Source organism: Ctenopharyngodon idella, chromosome 17 (genome assembly GCF_019924925.1).
Source record: "Ctenopharyngodon idella isolate HZGC_01 chromosome 17, HZGC01, whole genome shotgun sequence".
Taxonomy (NCBI): Eukaryota; Metazoa; Chordata; class Actinopteri; order Cypriniformes; family Xenocyprididae; genus Ctenopharyngodon; species Ctenopharyngodon idella.
Genome location: NC_067236.1, coordinates 23,497,290 through 23,516,467, shown reverse-complemented (window position 1 = coordinate 23,516,467; position 19,178 = coordinate 23,497,290). Strand labels below are relative to the sequence as shown.

The 19,178-nt window shown below is 35.6% G+C and overlaps 2 protein-coding genes across 4 annotated transcripts in view; both read right to left on the bottom strand.

Moving 5' to 3' along the window:
* The window catches only part of LOC127498251 (kinase D-interacting substrate of 220 kDa B-like), a 66,630-nt gene extending 63,468 nt beyond the window's left edge, over positions 1 to 3,162 (bottom strand). Inside the window, exon 1 of one of the 3 annotated variants that reach the window (XM_051867395.1) lies at positions 2,532 to 3,162. The gene's annotated coding sequence lies outside the window, so the exon portion shown is untranslated. Of the gene's footprint in view, positions 1 to 1,219; positions 1,308 to 2,531 lie in introns of those variants that run through there. The other 2 variants (XM_051867394.1, XM_051867396.1) reach the window with 2 other exon arrangements.
* A 1,680-nt stretch (positions 3,163 to 4,842) lies between these two features.
* The window catches only part of LOC127498252 (lysophospholipid acyltransferase 2-like), a 72,038-nt gene continuing 57,702 nt past the window's right edge, over positions 4,843 to 19,178 (bottom strand). The window contains exons 7-13 of the mRNA XM_051867399.1: positions 18,919 to 19,102; positions 16,094 to 16,286; positions 13,543 to 13,646; positions 13,384 to 13,448; positions 13,155 to 13,287; positions 11,382 to 11,533; positions 4,843 to 9,420 (exon numbers count right to left, since the gene is read on the bottom strand). Coding sequence (XP_051723359.1) covers positions 9,252 to 9,420; positions 11,382 to 11,533; positions 13,155 to 13,287; positions 13,384 to 13,448; positions 13,543 to 13,646; positions 16,094 to 16,286; positions 18,919 to 19,102 — 1,000 coding nt within the window. The 3' untranslated portion in view covers positions 4,843 to 9,251. The remainder of the gene's footprint in view (positions 9,421 to 11,381; positions 11,534 to 13,154; positions 13,288 to 13,383; positions 13,449 to 13,542; positions 13,647 to 16,093; positions 16,287 to 18,918; positions 19,103 to 19,178) is intronic.

Here is a 19,178-nt window from a genome sequence, read left to right as displayed (position 1 = left end):
ATATGAATGCAACACGGACCAAAGACATGTAAACGAACCAAAAACAGGAAGATGAGACCTAAAAAGTACAGAATCCTCACGCATATCGGTTTTTCTTGTCATAGTCGCGAGTTTGCCAATCACAGGCATCAGACGTACGTCTCCACACAGCAGATTGTTTGTGTGTGTGTGACGGATGGATTCCCACCACTGTTTTGACTCCTTTACACATTTTATAAGCTCTTCATGAGTTCCCAGCTGGCCAAAATACCATCATATGCAGGCGGCTACACACACACACACAACAAGCGCATTTATCTCAGCACACAGCATTGTTCGGTAAGTTCTGTCTCAAAATAGGTAATACGTCATAAAATATTCATTCAATAAAGAGATTTAGTGACATTTATGGTAAACTGTATGCATTTTGCAATTATTTAGATCTAGCTGGTGTCAAAAAAACATTTTTAGATGATGAATGACATCAGGTTCACACAGGTGTCCTATCAGAGTAACCACAGGTGCAGTTCATCAAATTTTATTGCTTTCATTCTTTTTAAACCAGACAAAAACGTCCTAAACCTTAAATGGCACTTGGTTTGATGTTGCTATAAAAAGCAAAGACATTCATATATTTTAAGCATTTGTTTCCAAACACTTTAAGAGCCAGTAATTTAGACAGATTTAAATGTTAACTTTTACTATAACATGAGCATAAAACACTATAATAAAGCATTCAAACAAGGCCAAATGTGTTTACTTTTTTCCAGGGTCATTTTGCCAACTCAGCAGCCCGGTAACAACCCATCAAAGATGAAAGCCGGACACCAAAAACCACTTCCAGCTGACAAAATGCCAAGCATCATAAAAGGTTAAAAACAACCAGCGGGGCCTCAGTACCCAAAATCCACTTACAAGATACAAGTCCTATCAACAAACTTAAATATCTAAAGGTGACAGATACAGTAATGCAAAGGATCCTTTTTCCATCAGCCTTTGTTCATCTCTGATCTGCTGACACACCCTTGAAAGCATCCCAGCTGCCCTCCAGAGAGATCACACAATGGAGAGAGCCAATCACGGAGAGACCCTCAGCCAAATATTGACAGAGCAATGTTCACCCCCTCTCCCCAGCCCCAATACACAACACACGAAGATGAGTGAAGATAACCCATTCCTAACAGATAATGCTTTAATTCAACTTCATTCTTCACAGAAGGCTGAGGATATGCTTACTCACCTTGAGTCCCTGTGAGTTGAGTTTAAAAGCCTGTCTATCCTTGTACTGTTGATACTCCACTCACGCTGTCACTCAGGCTGTGTACTAACAAGCCGACCGGGACTCTGCCTGTCACTCCAGGCACTCATGAATAATGCATGAGGAAGTGTTATGCTCCTCCTCTCTTTGGAGAGACGCCCAATGCACACACATGCAGTGGATCCTATGAATGAATATGAATACTAAAGAAGTCTGACGTTATAAGTAAGCCTCCTGAAGGGTTCAGCTCACATGTAATTAATATTAATGAGACACGCCTTTGCTCTAGGGTGGGTATTAGCATACAGGACTTATAAAAGAAATAGTAATTATACAATTTCAGTGTACTTAAAAAAAAATCCTGCTTGTGAATCCTGTTTGTGAAAGGTCAAAGGGGTGGGAGCACATATGGATTTCACATCAGAGTGAAGCAAACAGCACTACGTCAATCTCTAAATATAAACTTGGTTCTTATAATAGATATTATCTTTAACTATAAAGCCAACAACTTCTTAGAGAGAGACAGATATGCTGGGCTATTGTATAAAATTAAGTGTAGCATTTTTAGACTAGCCTATAAGTAGAGTAACTTTTTATAGTTTACTTTGCAATATGAATATGATTATTTTTGTTTAAATATCCAATAACATATTCAAAACTGATTTCTTTATATATATATATTTTTTTTTTGACACAATATTCATTTGAATACAACATTAAAATTGATTCATGGGGGGGGAAAAAATCGACTGTAGGGAAAGAAAGCAAAATGATATGTATAATGTTTGATTGTTTTTATATACATATATACATATATACATACATACATACATACATACATACACACATACACACATATATATTCATTGTTTAACAAACAAAAAACACCCCTGGATTCCCTGGGGTTCAGTTACTCCTGGTTTGGGAATCACTGGATCCGTTTCCATAGTGTAGCAGCAGCAGCACAACGGCACAATTGTAAACAAGTTCACGCAAGCACCGTGAAAAACAACTTCTAAAAGCAGCTCAAACCCGTTTGCCCACCGTCTTAAAGGTGCAACATACTTTTTCTGAAACTGACAGCAGCATTAGAAATGAAAATGACGACTATTCATACACACGTGCTTACAAACAAATATTATATTGGCAACAAATGCTGGAGTGAAGGAAGAGCACGTGTCCTGACAGCTGTAGCCGAACTGTGTACGTCCACTGTTCTCTCTTATAGCATTTTAACACTGTTACAAAGCTACTATGCAGCAGTTAAAAAGAATATAAATTTACTTTGACTTACGTGAAAATTTCAAATTAGTTGACAGGAGCTCGCGTTTTAAAACACGTCAGTTTGTTTACATAATTCCAAATGGTAACTTACATGCCACTGCTAGAAGGTCCAAGTAATTCGATAAAATTTACATTTCTCTGTTGCTTTCCATAACCTTTTTTGTCTGGAGGCAGTCTTGCGTTACACCACAGCCATTTTGTGGGAACAGGGGTGTGGCTGAAATTAAAATTAAGACATGTCCACACCCACTGCGTGCAAAACACGCCCACTGGAGGACACAGAGACGCCCATGTTTTGACAGACCAAATTTACAACATTTATGTGTCATTTTCTCATTAAAGGTTTAGTTCTCCCAAAATTAAAATTCTGTCATTAATTACTCACCCTCATGTCGTTCCACACCCATAAGACTCGTTCATCTTCGGAACACAAATTAAGATATTTTTGATGAAATCTGACAGGTATAGGCTTGACTCGTCCATAAACAGCAATTTAACCACCACTTTCAAGGTCCAGAAAGGTACTAAAGACATCGTTAAAACAGTCAACGTGACTGCAGTGGTTATGAAGCGACGAGAATACTTTTTGTGCGCAAAGGCAAAAAAAAAATAAAGACTTTATTCAACAATATCTTCTCTTCTGTGTAATTCTCATACGCTGTTTATTTTGCAGCGCTTCCAGGTTCTACCTCAGAATTTTCATTTTTTGGGTGAACTAACCCTTTAAAGCAATAAGCCCCTGTTATAAATTCACTGTAAACCACGGCTTCATGGGGCTTATTGCTTTTATAAAACAGTTACCACACAATACAAAAATTAAAGCCAAAAAAATATGTAACAATGCAACTTTCATGAAGTAAAATCACTAAGAGCCTTCCTTCCGGTGGAAAAACTAGTCCCTGACCGTGAACAGCAAAGAAGTTACATTATTACGACCATTAGATAGCGGCAAAGACTGTCTTTATGATTAAGTCAGTCAGTAGCGGAAACTTTTACATTGAAAGGACTGAAACTTTTGAACACGTCACGGGTCAAGAGGCAACTGACAAATGCTTTGACTAGGGTACGGGGAAACCCAATAACTGTTAAGAGACAAGATATGGCAGTGGACATTCAAACGGATTTTTTATTACGAACATAGGACTGACCTGAAGGAAACTGCTGTATCTAAATATGCAGGTAAATACTCGCTCACTCGATCTCTCTCTCACAATACTCTACTATAATACAGTAAGCTTCAGTTAACAATATCAATATGAGAATAAACATTTCTTTACATTGCTAAGAGTGGTTGCTAAGGGTGTTGTGTAGTGATACACAGAACCACTGGGTGAAGCGGTCATAGCCGTGTTTTATGGGGAATAAAACACTGCTATTGACCAATCAGAATCAAGGACCGGAACTAACCGTTTTATAAGTAAGCAATAAGGTGCGAGAGGCTGTGCTGTATCGTGAATAAGTCACGGCTGAAGGGCGTTGTTAGGCACGATGCGAAGCGGAGTGCCTGCAACCCCTTCAGCCGTGACTTATTCATGATACAGCACTAGCCTTGAGTACCTTATTGCTTTTATAAAACGGTTACCATACAATACAAATATTAAAGCCAAAAATATGTATCAATACAACTTTCATGAAATAAACTTTCACTAAAAGACCTTCCTTCTGCCGGAAAAAATAGTCCCTGACCATGAACAGCAACAGAAGTTACAATATTATGCCATTAGATTGCGGCAAAGACTGTCTTTATGAGTGTGTCAGTCAGTAGCGAAGACTTTTACATTGAAAAGACTGAATTGTTGTGAACACGGAACAAGACGCAACTGACAAATGCTTTGACTATCGCTGTCAGTCATGGGAAAACCCCTTAACTGTTAAAAGGACAAGATAATACATCAGACATTTAAACAGATTTTTTATTATGAACATAGGACTGGCCTGAAGGAAAATGCTAAATCTGAATGCAGGTAATAAACTCGATCTCTTTCTCACAACACTCTTCTACATAATACAGTAAGCTTCAATGAACAATATCAATTGAGAACATACGTTTACGTTGCCAAGAGTGGTTGCTAAGGGTGTTGTGTAGTGATACACAGAACCATTGGGTGAAGCGGTCATAGCCGTGTTTACCAATCAGAATCAAGGACAGGAACTTACTGTTTCATAATGATTAATAACAGAAAATATCCATCCATTCATCCATCGGCCTATTATGGTATGAATTAAAAAAAAAAAAAAAAAAAAAAACTGCATTCAATGTCATATCTCTGAGGTAAACCATTGTTAAATTACTCTGAGAAAACCAAAAACACTGAGATGAATACCGAGAAGGAAAATATGGTTTATTTGTTTTGTGTCCATCATCATTGTAGTGGATTTCATTTTTCATGTCCTTTATTTAAAGAAAAATTTGTTTGGCTTGGTACAACTTCCAGAGCACTCAGTTCATCAAACAATTCAATTGCTGGGTAAGTATCACATCTCAGTTTATGATTATTACAGAAATAAATGGAGACAGTGTTTGTTCCCCTCTGGACAATTCTCAAAAACGTGTTTTATAATGTATATTGGTAAACTGATTTATATTGAAATAGCTAACATATTAGGCATTACTTTTCCTTTACTTTATCTCTACACAGACTTATTGCATTTCATTAACATCCTTAGTTTTCCTGTAACTGTCATGTTATGCAACATCACAACCAGTCAATAGGAATTACAATGGAAAAGTTAATTCTGCAATATCTGGAAAACATCAGCTTCGGTTTGCATGTTCACTAAGGGCCACAATCACTAATTTTTGAATGACCACTAGAGACTAACAAGACAATGACAAACAACAGAACTGAGGTGGCTGGTGAACAACAAATGCACTATTTAAAATAAAAAAAAGCATTACAGTAGTCTACATTTTCACACAGCTTTGGGTCATTCTTTGCAAAATCAGTAGTTAGAAAATGTCATGAATGACTGAACCAAAATTTTACAGATAACTGCCTTCACTATTACTTGGGCCTTAACATAATCAAGATGTTAGGCTGCATTTAGTTGAACAATATCTGAACAATGGGACAATGTTTACACATAAACAGCAATGAACACATTTAACGTCATTCTATGGATGGAGCACATTTACAAAATAAGCATATAACACTGGAACACCATCCTGATTTTCCTTTGTTGCTACAATGAATTTAATATTTTTGGGCAAATTCATCTGTTTGACTTCTATTAAGCGAATACTCTAACTGTTGAGTAGCACTGAGGTTCCTTGCATTGCTTCGGCAGTTTTTCTACTTAAGCACTACCCCGACTTATTCATACCAAAAGTGCAAATAGGGAGACAGTGAAAAATAATTCCTCCCAAAATCTCAGTAGGTAAAAATAATGTCAGTTTAAGACCAAATTTTTAGTACAAACCTCTCACCCTGTTGTAAACCCGTACAAATAAAGTGATCTTTTTGTGCACCTCATGTGATTTGGCACTTTGGACATTTGAAGCAAGTTTTGCATTGAGGTGCTAGTTAGTACATATTGCCTTGGGGCAGTTAAAACAATTAATTAAGCAAAATCTTTAATAAAAAGAGACAAAAAGGGCAAAATTATACAGTATATAACTGGACTGTCATGCACTTTTCTGTAAAGCTGCTTTGAAATATGTATTGAGAAAAGCGCTATACAAATAAATGTGAATTAAATTGTTACCAGCAGCAGCCATACCAGCAGACTTATTAATCTTCCTATTGGTTTTGCAGTTGCTAAAACTGTTAGTACAGGGCTGTAATTCATCATGGTTTTACATGTCTGGAGTCCAAAATACAATAAGACTTTAGAGAAGTGTGCTTGTGAAACCATAGGAGGCTGGTACAGAGCGTTTTCTCCATATGGAGGCTGGTCAACTTCACGCCCAAGAATAACCCTTTCTTGTTGTTGAACTGGCTTAGTTAACAAGAATACAGTGACACTCGCTTTGGTAAACACTTAGTGCCTTCAGCCCTTCATTACCAAATAAAAAAACTAACATGTAGAGTCGCTCTGACCAAGGGGTAAAACCTTTGGTTGAAAATAAACGCAACAACATAATTACATATATATCGAAAAGTAGATTCTGAGGGAATATGAAAAAGTCTGATTTTCCAGACACTTAAATCAAAAGAGCAAAGCTCACTGAGACCTTTTAGAGAATCAAAGTTCAAGAAATATCCTTATATGATATCTCAAAATTTAGAGGTTTGTTTAGGGCCCAGGAGTACAGATGGATTCATAGAAAAAAAATGATTTTGAATAGTTGATACTGCATGTATCCGCGTACTGCATGTATAGCACACTACCAGTCAAAAGTCTGGACACACTGCTTCATGCTTTATTATTACTATTTTCCTCATTTTAGAATAATAATAGTCATCAAAACTATGAAATAAAAGGAAGTACTATGGGAAATATGGAAAAACTCCAAATGTTAAACAAGTCAAAATGATGTGCATACTGGGACTGCATTGATTGCTGCTTTTCCTTTACTATGTGGGGGAAACAAAACAATAAACACAAACCAAAAGGTTGTTATTACTAGAGCTGGGTAAAAAAAAAAAAAAATATATTGATTTCTCGACTTTAATCGATTCTCATTTTTACAAACTGACATCGATTCTTAAATCCCAAGAATCGATTAGTCTATCCTGTTTTCAGTTGGATGTAGAGAGCCTCCCATCCAATAAATCGCAATAAATCCATTTTATTACGAAATTTAAAAAAAAAAAAAAAAAAAAAAAACGTTTTGGCACTGTTTAATGTGACGTCACGTGACAGATCGCTGTAGCCCCTCAGGTTAAACGAAGCGGCAGCGCATGTAAACTGATCTTCTCCTCCGTTTTAATACAAGTTACAGTGCGAAATAAACTTGAATGAACATCTGAAGGTATGTTAAAAGTTAGAATACAACTTACCGAAATGTAATCTCTCGTCTCATGTAATCGCTCAATCAGTGTTTCAACCGCGGAAAGACGTCAATAAAACAGCTTGTAAACAATGTCACGTAACGTCACATTTACCTCAGAAAAACCATATTCAGTGACCATAAACTCGAAAAATGAACTCTAGAGAGGGGCATTTTGCTAAATATGTGCACCATATTCATTATAATTTTTAATGTTCTTCAATATTTAATGCATGTTTGAATTCCTTCAAGTTTTATGTCAGCCACCAAAAAAATGAATTGGGGTAGACATATAATTATGTAGCTAATTATAAAGTTAGTATTATAACTTTATTATTCTAAAAACTTCCTTGAGTGTAATTTAAGTGTTTGTATACAAATCAGTTCATTTTAACCATCAATATTATAGTAACGTAGTACCAACTGACTACTATGTATGGTTTTCTGCATTAACTGAGAGATTTTAATTTCTTTGAGAAAATTTTCCATGCACTGTTCTTGATATACATCCAAAATAATCGAATCGAAATCGAATCGCAAGCTTGTGAATCGGATTGAATCGTGAAATTTGTGTCAATACCCAGCCCTAGTTATTACTATGGAATTATTATGTTTCAAGCATAATAAAATTTCAAGTATTTAAGTATACACCTTTAAATCAACAGGTTTTTGAGATAAAGAGAAACAAATTTAGTTTGTCCAAACTTTTGGCTGGTACTGTACTTCAATACTGAACCACTACAAAATTCTGACTATTGTTGATGTGTCAAGAACATTAGCACTGTTTGCAAAAATAATGTGATCCTTTAACTTAACATGCACCCATGGAAAAGACAGAGGTTATTGCACTTGCCATATATGTCTGTAACATAAAAAACACAAACAAGCTGAGATACTGAGTAATATTGAACTGTCTTCTGTTGTCACAAGATGGACTATGTTGCAGCAGAAACATTGATGGTAGAGAAACATCTGGTAATTTGTCATGGTCTAAAACGAGACCTGTGTGCCCTGAGGAAACCTACAACCCATTAAAAAAACAGCACTGATAACCAACCAAAAGCCCTTAATAAAAACAATAAAAATAAACAAAAATCACTGACAAAAATTATAACAAAAGCAATTTTCCAAATGAAGACACTCCCTTAAGGTTGACCCTTGTTCCCAAAGAAAGCAGCAGATATGAACCTACTAGAAAACCAGAGAAATAAACAAAGAATAAAGATGAAACAATGGCAAGAGATAGGAACGTAAGGCCTATAATTTGGCAACACACGACTGGACTTTTTTCTTTACAGCACACATTTCCTTTGAGAAGAACTAAAACAGAGGTTACTTCGTTTAACTGACAATGGCAGAAACCTTCTAGGTAACGTGGAAGCTGATTCCAGTGCTAGACTTCCTGCACTAATGTAGTGAAGCTAAAAGCCAACAATGACTGGTCCGTTCCTATGTAACACGATCCCCACACAAGGTTTCTGGAGCTAAATATACGAAGGGTTTAAGGCAACTTCAGATTAACTGACACTTAAGTCAATTATTCACCATTTTCTATAATCAATCACCCCATTTTCATATGATCCTATGAAGATTTCCTATTTAAAACCAAAACGTGACCATCTCCAACAGGGCGACTATGGGGTCTTTTCTCTGTATTGTTGCTGGAGTTTATGCCTTGTAAAATGTCACTGTCAGTGTCGTTGGATCTGAGGGAGGAAATGGCCGCTCTGTGTCTCTCAGTACTGATATCAGAGTTCCTCACAACGCAGTGTGCGGGTCGAGCAGCCCTTCTTGCCCTCATGTGGCTTTCTGCTTCTGGTTGCAGTTGTTGTCAGGAGAGGAGAGACAGTTCTGTTCACTGGCCTGAATGCTGCTCGGCTCTTCCTGTTGTTTCCTGCGTCTGGATTTCACAGGTAAAACCAGCGCCAGCAACACGCAGATCAGGTGAATGCAGCAGTACCACGAGCTGAAAAGGGCAAATGACAGACAGCACATTAGGAATTTTAGCTGTTAAGTGATTTTGTTATTTGTAGGCACTCGTATGTGTATCATTGATTATACTTTTGATGCTTAGTATGTAGGATAGGTAGTTGTACATAAATATTTAAATTAACCAAACCAAAAAAACAAAAAAAACAAAAACAAGTGTACATTTCCACCCTCACACATCTGAATTAATAAAAAAGTAATTATTAAAAAATATATAATTTTAATTATTAAAAAATATTAAAAATAAAATCTGAAATATAAGTGTACGACATTTCCCTCTCACACATCGGAATTAATAAAAAATGTCATTATTAAAAAATATTAAAAATAAAATCTGTAATGTAAGTATGACATTTCCCACTCACACATCTGAATTAATAAAAAAAAAATATTAAAAAAATATTAAAAATAAAATCTGTAATATAAGTGTACGACATTTCCCACTCACACATCTGAATTAATAAAAAAAAATATCATTATTAAAAATATTTAAAATAAAATCTTTAATATAAATGTACGACATTTCCCACTCACACATCTGAATTAATAAAGAAAAATTGTTTCCAGTAAAAATAACTAAACCTCTTTAAAATGGTACATTTTTGGAAAACGAGAATGATAATAATCGATGAAATAAAATTATTTTAGCAGTGTAATATATTTCTTATAGATAAACAAGAAACATTTATAGATATTTACAATAAATTTACTGCAGAATACATTTATAGTACTGCTAAATGCATATTGCATGTCTGGATGACAAAATAAATAATGTTGTAAATTATAAGCTACTACATGGTTATTTTGGGGAGGAGACAATTAAGGGAAAAAAATTGTGCAATCTTCCAACATGAGGGATATAATATATATAAAACATTTCTTTTATAATTTCAAAAACTTTTGTGGGTACACAAATTAAAGGGATAGTTAAAAATCTATGTAGATTTAATCTTACAGGGATAGTTCACCAAAAAATGAAAATTCTGTCATCATTTACTCACCCTCACGTTGTTCCAGACCTGTATGAGTTTCTTTTTTCTGCTGAATACAAAATAAGATATTTTGAAGAATATGGGTAACCAAACAGTTAATGGACCCCATTAACTTCCATATTATGGGAAATAAAATACTATGGAAATCAATGGAGTCCATCAACAATATTCTTCAAAATATCTTCTTTTGTGTTCTGCAGCATAAGAAATTCTTACTGGTTTGGAACAACATGAGGGCGAGTAAATGATGACAGAATTTTCACTTTTGGGTGAACTAACCCTTTAAGATGTTTTATACATGAGGCCTCAGATCTTTATGCAGTCGGCTACATTACTTTCCAATAGGATCTTGGATTTCCCAGTGTTGTTGTCACTGAGATGTACTGAGCTTCTCGACATAATTTACATAATTTCAATCTGATCTGCAGCGGTTGGTCAACAATCCCTCTGCCTAATTCTCGCTCTTTAATGAAAATGCTTTATGTATTCTTCAGACAGACTCATTTAACAGCGCTGCTTCAACAAATGACCATCATAGATTTCTTTTATCTCAGCAGAAGCTGTGAAACAAATGGTCCTTTGCTGGCTCATAAAGTACAGACTCGGGCCTGTAAAGCCGTCTAATGAATGGAGCAAGACTGCAGCGGGCAAAGATAAAATCAGCCTCTCATTTTTACCTGTCAGCTTCATGTTTTCCGCTAATAACTCTCAGCAACGGATCAGTGGTGCAGGTGGGTTTATGATGACTTTCTGACCTGCTCTCTAAAGCATTTCACTTCTTTAATAATGATTTATCACCAGAGCTCAATCATAAACAAACTGGAAGCATACTGATACTGTTGCATATTGATTATCAGTCAGACGAGGTGAACCCTTAACAGCAGGGGTCAGCGACATCAGGACTTGCCCTGGAATGCTCATATATTGGTGCAAATGCATTACTGACCTGTAAAACTTTAGTGAAGGCCCTACTGCCAGCAGTACAAATGGCACAACAGTGTAACAAATAGCGATCTGGGTGCTGAACCACGTGATCACGTCATAGATGAGCTTGAGTGTGGCTGAGCCCAGGAAGTGTTGCCTCACATTGTGTCTTACCTGAAATAAAAAGAGAAAAACTTTAAAAGTTCAAAAGATTATGAGGACTAAAAACAATGATCCTTTAAACATAAATTATCATATTTTTTTTAAAAATGACCATACTTTTCAGATTAAGGTTTATATTTACATCAAGCCTTCAATCAAAAAAGTTTGAACGCTTTAAAGATATTGGAATATTTCTGCACATGTGTAATTAGCATATTCTGGATCTACTGACATGCACATTTTTTCCCTTGATTTATTGATTTCTTAGGAAAAATATTCACTCCAAAGATGTGTTTCTTTTATTGATTTTAATAAAAGAAACAATGTCTCAGATGCATTCCAACAAAGGTTGAATGGAATCAACAGCAGGTACAGCTGTGTATCATCGGCATAAAAATGAAATGAAACATTATGCCTCTTAATAATATCCCCCAGTGGACGCATATATAAGTTAAAAAGAAGCGGACCCAAAATAGAGCCCTGAGGTACTCCACTAATAATAGAAGCAGAAGAAACACGTGTTTAAAAGAAAATCAATGCCTAGAATCCCTTTCATGACATGTTCAGATGTAAATGAATGGTGGAGCTGAAGTTATTTATTTGACAGAATTTACATGAATAAAAAATACATTTTGTCCAGCAAGGATGCATTTAATCGATCAAAAGTGACAGACAAGACATTAATAATGTTACAATAAAATCCAAACAAATGCTGTTCGTTTGAACTTTTGATTCATCAAAGAATCCTGAAAAAAATATATATCATGGTTTGCACAAAAATATTAGGCAGCACAACTGTTTTCAACATTGATAATACTAAGAAATATTTCTTAAGCACCAAATCAGCATATTAGAATGATTTCTGAAGGATCATGTGACACTGAAGACTAGAGTAACGATGCTGAAAATTCAGCTTTGCATCACAGGAATAAATTGCAATTTAAATTAGAAATAAGTTATTTTAAATTGTAATAATATTTAATTGCAATAATACCCAAACTTACTGACCCCAAACAGCTGTCTTATTTATATTTCTAGAAACTGGAACATTTGGTTTAGTTGGGTTATGAATGTAGATTTTACATGACCATATTCAAAATATCCAAATTGCCCAAATTCTGATGAATGCAACAATATTCTTATCCGTGTACAGTACACGCAGTAATGTTTACTTGTGGATATGGAAATTGTTATTTGAGTTTGAAAAGTGTTAACGGCTCTGGAATCTGGATCCAACAGTGTATCATGCAGGCAATGCCGTGGGCTGAATAGTTTATATTCAAAGTAGCATTTTAAGATGGACTACTGCAAGAAAGTGACCTACTTTGTTCTTTAGTTGGAGAGGCCTTGATCATTACAGTGCGACAGAGGAATCGTAGTTTTATGCAGCGCATGACTAGATGAATAATAACCTTGACTGTGCGCATAGTCTTTTTTCGATCCCTGCATGCCTCTCATTTATTATTGAGAAAAACCAATGTCCAATTTATTCAAATGTAACAGTATTTTTCCATCAAAACTGCTCCCAAAAAATCTGCAATGAAAGTATTCATCAGATAAAACCTTTGTGATATAATTCTAACTTTGACTTGAACCTTGTTTCGACACCCCATCTCATATAAAGAATACTCACTGCACGTGCTGCCATTGTTACAGCAATGCCCGTGACAAAGGTCAGGTAATACCCTGGGTAAACTCCGTGCCAGATGGCTGAGAGGAGGAATGTGGCAGCAGTCGGATTATACGGACAGCGCTCATAACACACCCTGTGCAGACAAAACAACAAAAGCTCACGTTGTTTTCTGAGATTTCAGGAAGACGATGCATGCTCGGTCAAGATTATTCTGTTTTGCAGCATTCACCTTTTTAACCAAAGGGCTGTCTGAATGTTCCAGTTATCCAAGAACATCTTGAAGCTGGTGGCAAACTGTTTAGGACATATGTAAAAAGATGAAATATTAGGGTTCAGGTCGAGTGAGAAGATAAACTTGTGGAAGTAGCATGTTTCGTCTGCTTCGTACCTCAATGTCAAGTATTCTTAAATTCGATATTCTGTCCCATTTTGGGGTGCCATCTGTGTTATATCCATTAAATCCAAAACCAGCTGCATTGTTGATGGCATCAGCTGTAAAAGAGTGAAAGAATTTAGTAAAAACACTATCTCAAAGGCCACGTTTACACAGCAGAAGAATATGGTTGTCAGTCCTGTCAGTTTTTGGGTTTGACAACTGCATTTACTTACAGGTAAGAATCTCGAAATGTCCCGTTCAAAAAGGAACTCTCAGAATGAACTTGCACTGGGAGTCAAGCACGTATTCTCTTACCACTAACCATAGCGAAAGTAATATCAAAGATGGCAAAAAACTGAAAAGTCAATGACTGGATGTAAAACCGAAACCACACATGAAAACCCACAACACATAGTAGACATTTGTTTGTGCAGCGCAGAGCATCTCTCTCGCACTGTATGACAATGACAGAAAACTTGTTGTCGAGTCCGGTTCTGTTCACACAGCGTGGGTTTTCCGAGAATACGGATGTGAGTCGGTTCGGCTATAGTAAACGTATTAAGTAGTGGTCAACCGATATATTGCCAAGGCTGATATAGTTTTTTTTGATAAGTTTTTCTGTTTGGCCAATGTGTTGGAAGCGGGACATTTATTTTGACGGCTCTGAGAACGGCAGCGCCTAAGCACACAGCGCGCTCATTCTCCGTCTTCATTCTCTATTTAATGTCCAATAATGTCTAAAATGTTACTAGATACAACTGTTAAACAATGACAGTAAACTGTATACAAAAAAGTATTATAGCGTTTGCTTTTATATTATTAGTAACAGAAAGGCAAACTTTCTCATTTACAGTCAGCATTCAGCAAATACGCATTTATATCAATTAAACAAATCTTTGAATTTCTAATAAACATTTAATTTCACAAACCTTGCAGATTTAAGTCGAATCCAGCTGTCAGATATTCTGAAGTGTGCATTTGTAGCCTGCATGAACTAGTTACTCTGCGCGTTATGGTTGGTCCGTGTTAATTAAATATTTAAACAAGTACAGTGTAGCTGTCACTGGAGACACAGGATCGACAAACTTTAAACCCTTGATTTCAAATTATGCTGCACTATATTCAGTTGCCCACTCAGTCATATTCATGTCATTTTCACTGTGTAAAACTAGTATTACCTTGTCTTTATTAGGAAAAAATATGATTCCCACTGCGCACAAACTTACCAGATTACAGAGCGAATTCACCCTACAGGGTAAATTCAGGTTGTTTGGGACACTTTTTCCAAGTCATCAATGGCAAAAAGTGTCCCAATCACCCTGAATTCACCCTATATATCGGCTACCACCCTGCTCTCTACGATATGGGCATCGGCTATTAAAAAAACAATATCGGTCGATCACTATTAAGGACTCAAATACAGGACTGACAACTGTTACAACAGTTAATGGTAAGAGAATGCAGGCTTGATTCCCTTTGCACATTCATACAGACAGTATTCGAGACGCTACTGAAAGTGGCTGTGTGAACAGGACATTTCGAGACTCACACCTGTAAGTAAATACAGTTGTCAATCCCAAAAACTGACAGTGTGAACGTAGCCAAAGTGACTATGTTCTATGACTCAAAGACAAGAACCACCTAATATCCAACTGGAAAATTAGGAGAAAACACCCTTTACGAACACAAGAGGGCAGTGTGACGCTGCCTTGAACATGGCATTACTAGCCATGCTGCATTGTATACACTGTTTTTTTTAAATGAGAAAAAGTATGCAACAATAAATATTCATATAATAACAGTAATGTTGTCACGTGACCTTATTAAACAAACCACATTTATTTATTGAGTGATCTCCTTTTATTTTGGATTTTTAATCAAATTATATGCAAATATGTCATGGTAGACAGATTATATATTGTGTCAGGAATGAGATTATTCTTCAAGAATGAAAACAAGTATTCCTTTCAGTGTGCTCTGCTGCACATTTAATAATGTAGTAGGTCATCTTAATATACAGATACATACAGAAAATTTGCATACTGTTCACAACACACTGCAACATACAGACAGAATAATATGATACTGACGTGCTTTTAAAAGTATGATAGTTTTATTATATATGTGACCCTGGACCACAAAACCAGTTATAAGTGGCACAGGTATATTTGTAGAAATAGCCAACAATACATTGTATGGGTCAAAATTATCAATTTATCTTTTATGCCAAAAATCATTAGGATATTAAGTAAAGATCATGTTCCATGAATATATTTTGTAAATTTCCTACCATAAATGTATCAAAAATGTATTTTTGTGAGTGGATATGCATTGCTAAGGACTTCATTTGGACAACTTTAAAGGCGGTTTTCTCAATATTTTGATTTTTTTGCACCCTCAGATTCCAGATTTTCAAATAGTTGTATCTCAGCCAAATATTGTCCTATCCTAACAAATCGTACATCAATGGAAAGCTCAGAAAAGTGACCCTTATGACTGGTTTTGTGGTCCAGAGTCATATATTTAATACTAGAAGAGCACATTGGCCATCTGTCGTACTCACCTAACGTCCATACAAAGTAGTACTTGGGGCGTAAAGCCAACATGGAGATGTAGAGGTACAAGACCTGGATGTAGAAGGGGTTAGAGGCCATGAAGGTGTCATCGATGACACGATCTGTAGGGCAGGCGGAGTAGATCACCAAATAAACCATTAGGGACAGAGCACACGTGCACAGTTTCTGGATCACGTCCCTCTAGAAGAACAAAACAAACCATTGAGTCAGGACACTACTAGAATCTATGAAACTGTCATTGAATAGTATCAAGTATCAAAGCTGTGCCACAGTAGTTTACATTGTTTAAAAAGCCACTGAAAACACTATCACATTTTAAATACAGATACACTATCGTTCAAAAAGATTTATGTTTTTGAAGGTTTATGCTCCCTCTTATGCTCACCAAGACAGCAATTATTTGATAAAAAAAATACAGTAATAAAACTATAATATTGTGAATTATTACAATTTATAATAACTGTTTTCTTTTTGAATATATTTTAAAATGTAATTTTTTCGTGTGATGGCAAAGCTGTTTTTTTCCCCAGTCTTCAGTGTCACAAGATTCTTCAGAAATCATTCAAATATGCTTATTTGGTGTTCAAGAAATATTTCTTCTTATTATCAATGTTGAAAACAGTACTTTTTGTGGAAACTAGGGATGCACCGATACCGATACCAAGCTCATGTACTCGTACTCGTAAAAATACCCCCGATACCAAAAACCGATACCTCACGTGACATAACTGACAGAATTTTCCGTGCACAGAGACACCGGCGGCAGCAGCAGAAACAATGTCAGCCTCAGGTGTGTGGAAATACTTCAAAATTAATGATGACAACCCACACATTGCGAACTGCATTCTTTCAATCACAATTCGTTATCGATTAGTGAAGGCGGGATAGGCGGAACCGCGCTGAATAACACAGACCAGAAGCGCTCTCTCGCGCCTGCGCGCTCTCTCTCTTTCTTGCGCGCGATCAGTTCTCCTCGCGCCTGAATGGTCAAATACACACATAGTTGTCAAGATGTCCATCGTGTGGAGTATCTCACGTAAATACAGTCGGTTATGGCTTAAGTCGACCTAAACATTTGGGTGAAAACAGGATATGTGTCAGTATCTTTTGTAACATAAATGTCTTTACTATCACTTTTGATGAATTCATTGCGTCTTTGATGAATCATGTATTAATTTCTTTCTGACCCTAAACATTTGAGCTGTAGTGTATGTTATAGAAAAGTGCCCTTTTTAACCTTACATGTTTCTTTCTTTCTTAAGCGTCTTTAAACACCAGTCTCGTTGTGACAACCTACTCCATATAGTGTGGATGTTCAATAGTCTTTAGGATATGTTTATTCATAATCATGACAAAATTATATCTAATTTTTATTTGCTATAAAATCAGTGAAGAGAGCAAAGAGATGGTGAGAGTCTCTGATAGGAAATTCATTTGTGAATGCAACTTCCTCAGGCTCTTGTGAAACATGCGAGCAAGCTGATTCAACAAATGTTTTTCTATTGAGAATGAAACCCATAAATCACTGACAATATTTATAGAAGTCTGAAGCTTTTACTGGAGAGTTGGGTTAAAAATGTCCATTAAACTAAAACCATTGTGAAGCTCCTGAGGAAGAAATGCATATAAAATGTTCATGTCCAGAGCTACACTCAAAACAAACTCTCCACTCAGCAAGCCTGAGCAATATGAGCTCCTGCCTATGAAGATTTTCATTCATTTATTTAAATGACATTAAAAAAAACTCCATAAGACAACGGATAAAGCAACTTTTTAGCACAAAATGAATTTCAGTTTCTGTCCATTTAAATCTAAAGTCTTGTCAGTGCACATCATTGTCTTCAGTCCTTACAAGCATTTTCCTTGTAAGGACTGCAAAACTGGTTCTGTCACACCATCGTTTTTCAGCTGGCAAAACTTGTCCTGAAGGGGTCATTATATTCTTGTCCTTCCTGTTTGGCACAGTTTTTCATGTTGGATTAATACAGTACAGGTCAAAAGTTTGGAAACATGACTATTTTTAATGTTTTTGAAAGAAGTCTCTTATGGTCATCAAGCAAAAATACAGAAAAAAATATTGTGAAATATTATTACAATTTAAAACAATGGTTTTCTATTTTAAAATGCTTTAAAATATAATTTATTTCTGTGATGCAAAGCTGAATTTTCATCAGCCAATACTCCAGTCTTCAGTGTCACATGATCCTTCAGCAATCATTCTAATATGTTGATTTGATGCTCAGTTATTATCTGGAGTAATGATGCTGAAAATTCAGCTTTGCATCACAGAAATAAATTATATTTGAAAGTATACTAAAATAGAAAACCATTATTTTAAATTGTAATAATATTTCACAATATTACTGTTTTTTTCTGTATTTTTGATAAAATAAATGCAGGCTTTATGAGCATAAGAGACTTCTTTCAAAAGCATTAAAAATGGTAATGTGTCTAAACCTTGGACTGGCACTGTGTGTGTAAATGTATATATATATATATATATATATATATATATATATATATATATATATATATATATATATATATATATATACATATATATATATACATATATATATATATATATATATATATATATATATTTATTTATTTATATATATGAATGATATATATATGAATGATGAGATATATATATATATATATATATATATATATATATATATATATATATATATATATATAAATGAATAAATCTACAGTATATGAGAGCCCAAATGTGTGCAGTACTTGCTCTGACTTTAACCTCTATTCAGTCACCAGAGGGAGCAAGAGAACTGAGTCAGTACACTACCTTAGGTGAAGGATCATTCTGCTTGAATTTCCCGTTCTCTTTGCCGTTTGACTCCAGGTGCTTGGGCTCATAACATCGGCCTTCTATAAAGGCTATGTAATCATTATAGGAGCAGGTCGGGCCAGCCAGGATCCCCATAAAGTTACAGTTATAACTCAGATACTCCAGCAGACTGGGCATCTTCCTGTACAGAAAACACAAGGACAGAACAACAATAACCCACCAAATAAAGTGAATTAAGTAACAAACATAACCAAGGT